The 7372-nt window shown below is 46.6% G+C and overlaps 1 protein-coding gene across 1 annotated transcript in view; it reads right to left on the bottom strand.

The window, feature by feature from the left end:
• LRIF1 (ligand dependent nuclear receptor interacting factor 1) overlaps window positions 1-6507 on the bottom strand; it is a 6824-nt gene extending 317 nt beyond the window's left edge. Inside the window, exons 1-2 of the mRNA XM_017735517.1 lie at window positions 3564-6507; window positions 1-1489 (exon numbers count right to left, since the gene is read on the bottom strand). Coding sequence (XP_017591006.1) covers window positions 1-1476 — 1476 coding nt within the window. The 5' untranslated portion in view covers window positions 1477-1489; window positions 3564-6507. The remainder of the gene's footprint in view (window positions 1490-3563) is intronic.
• Window positions 6508-7372: the final 865 nt, after the last annotated feature.

Raw genomic sequence — 7372 nt, 5'->3', positions numbered from 1 at the left:
AGCCTGAGGTGACACAGGTGCTGCTGCCCTCGGGGAATGACTCAGGTCTTTGCCACTTTGACACACACCTTCCTGCACCCCTACTGCTGCAACTGGGGTCGCTCCACTGCAAGAAACGCTCTTGGTGAAGGGCAAACTCTGTCTCTGCATTACACTGGAATCCTGCTGACTAGCACTTGGTGTCAGCAGAGCTGCAGGTGTGGATTTTAAGTCATTTCTTAAGCCAACTGGTGATGAATTTTTGGAGACTGTACACGGTTTTGGGTCTTTCTGAGACAGCACCACTCCTTTGCTTTTTGACAACACCAGATTGACCACTTTACTGGTTATTTTATTGACTTCAGCAGAACCAATTCGCTTGGGTGTCTCCTTTTTAAGTGAAGCATCAGAAGAGGAAGATGTTTGTTTGTCAGCCTGGGCTGACAGAACATCAGAGCCTCTTTTGGTCAATAAATAGACTTTCCCATTGTACATGACCAGAGCATTATCTTTTAAAGGTGCGATTTTGGTTTGGCTTCCACCAGGACCGTTAGAACAGAGTGGCAAAATATTTGCAGGATTAACTTCTACATTCTTTGTGTCTGACAAAGTTTTCAGGATCTTGGAAGCCACATTATTTGAAGACTTTACAGGGATGAGACAAGCTGCTGAGAGCGGGGCAGTTTCTTGCACGATCCATTTCATGGGAGTTTGCTGGCACTGCTGCCCCTCGGATGGGACTGGCTCGGGAGAAGAACCAGATCCCTTTTGGGCAGCTGTCACTATCAGTGTCTTTGAAACTTCCGTGGCAGGTTTGGGGCAAAAGCTCTGCAAGTGCGTGGGCAGGACTTGGGAGGTTTTCACTGTGTTCACGGGTGACACGTAAATCACCGTTGGCGTTTTTGTACTGTCAGCCCCTCCAGACACGTTGGTGGCTGCAGCTGCCAGGATTTTTTGCTGTATTGAAGGTGGCAAAAGAGAGGCTGGGACAGATTTCACTTCTGCATCAGCTGGAATCTGGAGGTGGTGTCCAGAGGGCAGTGCTGGAGACCTGACAGTCACTGGGACGGGTTTGGTGTTCACCACCATGTAGGTTGTGCTGCTCTGGTGAGAGGAGCTCGTGATGGCCACGTTCTGCAAGGACACTCCATCCACAGACACACAGCTGCTCTGGCCGTTGGCAGCTGCACTTGGAATCGAGCTTTCCTTTTCAGAATCTGTCCTAACACTCTCCTGCTTGTCTAATGTCCTCGTAAGAATAATCTTTCCAGGATTAGGAGGCTGGAAAATAGGTATCTTAACAGATGAAGGCGCAGCAGTATTGCCAAGCTGTGTCTTAAAAGTAAGATGGACTGGGCTAGAAACATTTGCGTTAGAATTATTTGGCATGGCTGGAGACTGAACTACTGGCACAAAGCTTCCAGAAGTTTTAGAAATGGGAAGCAATTTCAGAAGGTTTTTTCCATCTGGTCCCGTTGTCTGAACGACTCGGTACATACAGCCTGCAATGCTTAACAAAGAAAAGGGAAAAGAGAGAAAAATGAAAGGCAGTGTAAGTGAACGAGCACAGGTACTTTAATTCATGAGCATCAGTGAACTCTACACCCAGGGCTGAAGCAGATTAACTCCTGGAAAATGCCTGAGTTAATTTTCAGGAGCTTCCTACTGACCTACCCAGGTTTCCATTTCAGACCATCTCAGACTGTCTGAAAATAGTGTCCAGCTTCTACACCCCAGAGTAGCAAGAAATGACATTTTTTCAGATTAAAAGTAAGTTAAAAGACCCCAGAAAACACCTCACATTACCCTCCTCTTCCCCTCACAGGGCCTTTCATTCTGAAAATGATACCACTACCTCCCAATTTCCCAGAGAAGCCTTATTTTCCCCTTTCCCATCTCCCTGTTACTATTTCTAACCCTCCTGAGTGCTATGAACTATGAATTTCAGGAAGGCTTCAGGAGAATACAGGCAGAGTAGCTGCATGGCAAGAGAGAAGCAGAAACTACTTCAGACACAACAAAGCAATTTGGAAACAGGATGTGTTTATTTTGTGGAAGAGGTGGCTCCTGTGCCTCCCTGGCACCTGCCTGGCCATTCTTGAGGCAGATACAGACCACAGAGGTGGTTCATCCTCAAAGAGATGGAAAACTCTCAAACAATACTGGGTTATAAACATTTTTGAGAACAGAAGTCTAAGTCTAGGAAGGAAAAGGCTTCAAAACCAAGGAGGAACACATGGAAACAGCACCAGGGACATCTGGAGAGAAAACAGAGATTTCTTGCAGGTGAAGGTAAGAACTCACCAAGAGACAGACAGATCTTGTCAAAACACAAGTTAGTTGTGACTGCTCCAAATGCCAAGATTTTTCGAGTCCATGGCAGGACAAAGAACCTCTCCCACTCCAGGAGAGTCTGCCCAATGCAGGCTCTTCTGCAAAGAACTCCTGGACTCTGAGCAGAACAATCTACTGCCCAAAGCACTGCAGAGACACGTGTGGGCAAACAAAGCTGCCCTCACTGAGAAAGAAGAGACCAAATCACTGGAAGTTGTGACAGCAGATCCAGAGCGATTAAAAAGCAGAGCTGCCAACTCCACCTGGAGTCACCAAGAGCACCACGTCCATCCCATCGACTTCCTGTGTCAGTAAATGCTGTGAGACCACCGACATGGGAGCAGTTCCCAGTCCCACCCCGATGACATCAGGGCTGTGTTCTGCTTTCTGTCAGGTAGCTTTGAAATGGGCATTTTTTCTGTCTTTTTTGGGCTTCTGACTCAGCTTGGAGCAGGGCCCGAGAGCTCAGTCCTGCGTCCCAGCCCTGTGGCTGCTCAGGGGTCAGCCAGCCTTCGCTTCTCCCACCTGCTGGGAAGTCACAGGAGTGCTCTTCACTCCCAAAGCTGGGCGGTTCCTGCTGGGAGTCACATCCCCTGGGGGCTGACACAAACACCCCACTACTGTCTGCCCAACACACAAAGCCATCAGATACACAGAGCCTTCCTTGCTGTGACCTTGGAATTAACTCCCACCCCCAGTGTTTTGGTACAATGCCTCATTTCTGGGCACAAGGTATGAAAATGGAGATTTTTACATGAGGTATCAGTGCAGTGGGCAGGAAATTCTGCAGTATTTTTGGTTTTAAGGTGCTGAAAATTAAAATATGGGCATTATACCACATGGTTCCTAATGGAAGCTGTCACAGGAGGGCTTATGAGCAAAATGGAGTTGGATGTTTTGGCATCAGAAACGAGAGCTGAGATGGACTAGCACTGACAGGCAACAGCCTAACAGAAAACAGTTTTGCTTAAATGAAGAGGAAGTAGAAATATTTGTGTGTTTGAACATAACTAAAGCAGAGAAAAAAGACTTTTGGAGCACTTTAAACCTCCCAGCACTACTGACAATGCAAATGAGGAACAGCAGCAGCTCCTGGATTGTGCTTTGAATCTCTCAATACTTCTTTAATAACTCCATGGTCTACAGCCTCAACTTTGCTTCTATATATAAGAAGTAAAAGCAAATCCAGAAAGAATTTTTCAGCAAGTCCCACAAATGTGGAGCTGCTGAACAGAGAAACAGGCACTTACCTGCACCCCAACTAACTACGGCTGCAAATTGGCACCAAGGGGCAGAAGAAACCTCCAAAGAGGCTCGTTCCTCCACCTGTCAAAGCAAGGGAACACTTCTAACTTTTGGGCAAGAGGAGGGGGAGCAGATCACAGGGAAAGGAAGCAAGAAAAACAGGGAGAGATGAGCTGAAGATATATTTGCATCAATATTTTCCTCTGCCAGTTTCCAGCGCTCACGTCCTCGTTCCCACCTGGAACCACCATTCACCTCCATCTTGACAGACTTAAAAACTGGTTTTGACTGTGCTACAAACAGGAACTTTAAAGTAGATTGGGGGAAAAAAGCACCAGTAAAAAATCTCATTTGCCTGAACTTCAGATCATTCTGCTTTCCATGATTACAGAAGGCAACTGCAGCTTTTTATCTCCATGAAAAAGTGCAAGACACCCCAAAATCATCATTTTCTGGGAAATAACATTCTTTAACTTGAAACTAATATCAGGTATTTACACGTTGGGAGAATGACAAAAAGCTAAAGGATAGGCAAGAGAGAAGGAAAAGTCCAATGAGATACCAAGAAGTGGAATTCACCCAAATTGACTCAAACATCTTCGACTGAGGAGAGAAAGGATCACTGCACGTTTCCAGCACTGTGAGTTAAAAAGGCTTCATTGCAGCAATTTCACATAAAGCTTTTCCGGGGTGATACAAAGAAATTACCACGAGGAAGCTTCATGTTACCAGAATAAAATAAAGCACTGTCTCCATATGTTTTTGAGGGATGAAGAGGAGAGGTAGAAGTTGTTTTACTTCAGTCTTCAGGTCACTGCTCTTTGAATTAATGAATCTTTAAGAATCTCTTAATCAGAATGAAAAAAACTCCCTCAGTATCCCCTTTTTTAGGGTGTGAGATTAATTTGGTTAAAGAACAGGTTAATTTCTTTTCCTAAAAAAAAAAATGACAACAGGAAATCTGTATCCTGCCAGGTTGTCCTTGGGAATTTCTCCCATCGTTACTGAAGTAGAGTTTTCTTTCTCCTCTTCACCTTCCTTCACTTCCCAACTCCATAAGAACAAACCTCCTCAAATCTCATATATGAGTGCTCAGAAATAATTGTGTTGTTACAATACTTCAGAAAGGCCTAAGGCAGATCCATGAACAAAACTTGAGACAAATAAGTTAATGGAAGAATTAAAAAATGGTGGACTGGTAGAAACCTTATTTAATATCACCAGAGAAATGGCCAAATTCAATAAAAACAACCAAATAAAATTCTGTGACATTCATAGAGGGATCTGTCAACCAGATGACATTTTTTGGACCCAAAAAGGAGATTTCTTTCAGTGAACAGTCTGTGTGCAGCAACACCAACACCTTCCTATGGATGTGGCATTAAGGAAGGTAGGAAAGCAGAGAGAACAGAAAGAAACTGGGAGATTTATTTCTTTACTTACTTATTTCAAGACAGAAAAATAATAAGAATAATCTACATTTCCTTCAGTTCACCAGAATTCCTGTTTTCTTGACCAGACACAGCAGTTTTACTGTCTAAATTTCTCTCACTGTTCATTACTCTCAGTGAGCAGCACAAACCACAAAATATCGAGTATTTAAACATTCACCTTCTGTCCTTTATGCTTCCATTAACAAAAACACCCTCGGAATATTTTCAGAAAATAGGAATACTTTTTTCTGCCAAATAAATTCATTCACCAAATGGAGTGCAACCACCAGCACGATTCCCACAGAAATCCTGACTGTGCCATTAAAAACCGCATCAGCAGAGATCAAAGAGACAGACTGCTCAATTTCCCTGCAAAGTCGTCAGAAGGAACAATACCCCTCGGAAGAAATGAGCTACTTTTCCATCTGCCTTCACTCCCAACTGTTCCTTTAGGCACAACTTTCACCTACAAATGTGAGGAAATCACCAGGGACTATGGGCCACTCCAGAGAAGCAACAGAATTTATCTTAATGGGTTCAGTTGGATCCAGGGAGTGGCAAAGTAACAACTTCTTGTCAATTGGAAATGTGCACCCAGGAACAAACTAAAATTAATTGATTGTAGTTGAGATATATTTATTTTATATAGCTGCATTCATTCTATGGATCATCTGAAAATTGTAATAAAATAATAATAGTAATGACAATACTAAATATATAGTAACATATAATCTAAATAATATACAATGATCATTGTTATTATCATTACCATCATCTAAAGGAAATCAAGAAATTGATGTTGAATTTGGAGGAATCCTGACCAGTATTTCAGTTCAAGCCATCTCTAATGGCCTGAGGTTTTACCCTAAACCAGAAGCTTTCAATAACGGCAGAAAAACCACTTTCTGTTTGACAGTAATTGTTTCTGGGAACTCTTTCATCCACTGTGGAATATTCCCTGGAGTACAGATAGCTGTGGATGTGCAAACTGCCAGGAAACGCTCGCTGTGCTCTGTTCTGAACCACAGCTCTCCTGATCCGTGACAGGATCTTCCTCCAGCCACAAAACCTCTGGTGGAATCTGCGACCATCAAAAACACCCAACGGGGATCAGAACCACCCAACGGGGACCAGAAATCACCCAACGGGGACCAGAAATCACCCAACGGGGATCCCACGGCAGCCCCGGGAATCAGAAATCACCCAAAACTCATCCCTGAGCACGCAGAGCACCCTGAGAACTCCAGAGAGCCAAGGAAAGGCATCGGGAGCCAAACCACGGCTGGAGCCGCGGGGCCCGCTGAGCTCCCGGCGCAAACCGGGGCTGGAGGCACGGAGAGGCAGCAGCCGCAGAATTCCCGGTACCGTCCCAGAGGGAGATCCCAGCACAGCCACGCCCGCGCGGTGCGATCCTAACGAGGGACCTGATGGGTAAAGCTGCCCCAGAGAGCCCGGGGAAGGGAACAGGGCTGGGGAAGGGTCTGGAACCCCAGGAGCGGCTGAGGGAGCTGGAAAGGGGCTCAGGCTGGAGCAAAGGAGGCTCAGGGGGGACCTTGTGGCTCTGCACAAGTCCCTGACAGGAGGGGGCAGCCGGGGGGGTCGGGCTCTGCTCGCAGGGAACAGGGCCAGGAGGAGAGGGAGCGGCCTCAGGCTGGGCCAGGGGAGGCTCAGGGTGGATTTAGGGAAAATTCCTTCATGGAAAGGGTGGCCAAGCACCGGCAAAGGCTTCCCAGGACAGAGTGGAAGCCATCTGTGGAAGTGTTCAAAAAATGAGTGGATGTGGCACGGGTTAGTGGCGAACACGGCAGTGCTGGGGCAATGGTTGCACTCAGTGACCTTTAAGGGTTTTTCCAAGGGAAATAATTCCATGACTGTGAAAGGTTCAATTCCTCTGATATCCCCACTCCCCGTTTCCCGGCTGCCTCCAGCACACCCCACCCTCACCGCGATATGGCCGCAGCGACAACGAACACCAAGAGCCCCTGACACCAAAAGAGAACCAAAATACAGCCAAAATACAGCCAAAATACAGCCAAAACACAACTGGCATCGAGCCGGAGACGGCACCGCACGTGGAGCGGGGCTGGAACCGCCCCCAGCCTGCTCAGCACCGCCTGGGATGGGAAAGGGAACAGGAGAGGAAAGGAGAGAGGGAGGGAGGAAGGAAGGGAAGGAAAAGGTGAAAGGAAAGGTGAGGCGTGGAAGGGGAAGGGGCAGGGAAGGGAATGGAAAAGGAAGAGAAGGAACAAGGAAAGGAAGGGCTAGAAAGGGATGAGTAAGAAAGGGATGGGAAAGGAAGGGATAAGAAAGAAACGGAAAGGAAGGGAAGGAACAGGACGACGCCCTCCCCGCCGCCCCCCCGCCCGTCCCGCCGGGGCCGC

The sequence above is a fragment of the Corvus brachyrhynchos genome, unplaced genomic scaffold (genome assembly GCF_000691975.1).
Source record: "Corvus brachyrhynchos isolate BGI_N302 unplaced genomic scaffold, ASM69197v1 scaffold555, whole genome shotgun sequence".
Lineage (NCBI taxonomy): Eukaryota > Metazoa > Chordata > Aves > Passeriformes > Corvidae > Corvus > Corvus brachyrhynchos.
Note: the sequence above shows the minus strand (reverse complement) of the source record. Positions and strands in the feature narration are given on the sequence as shown.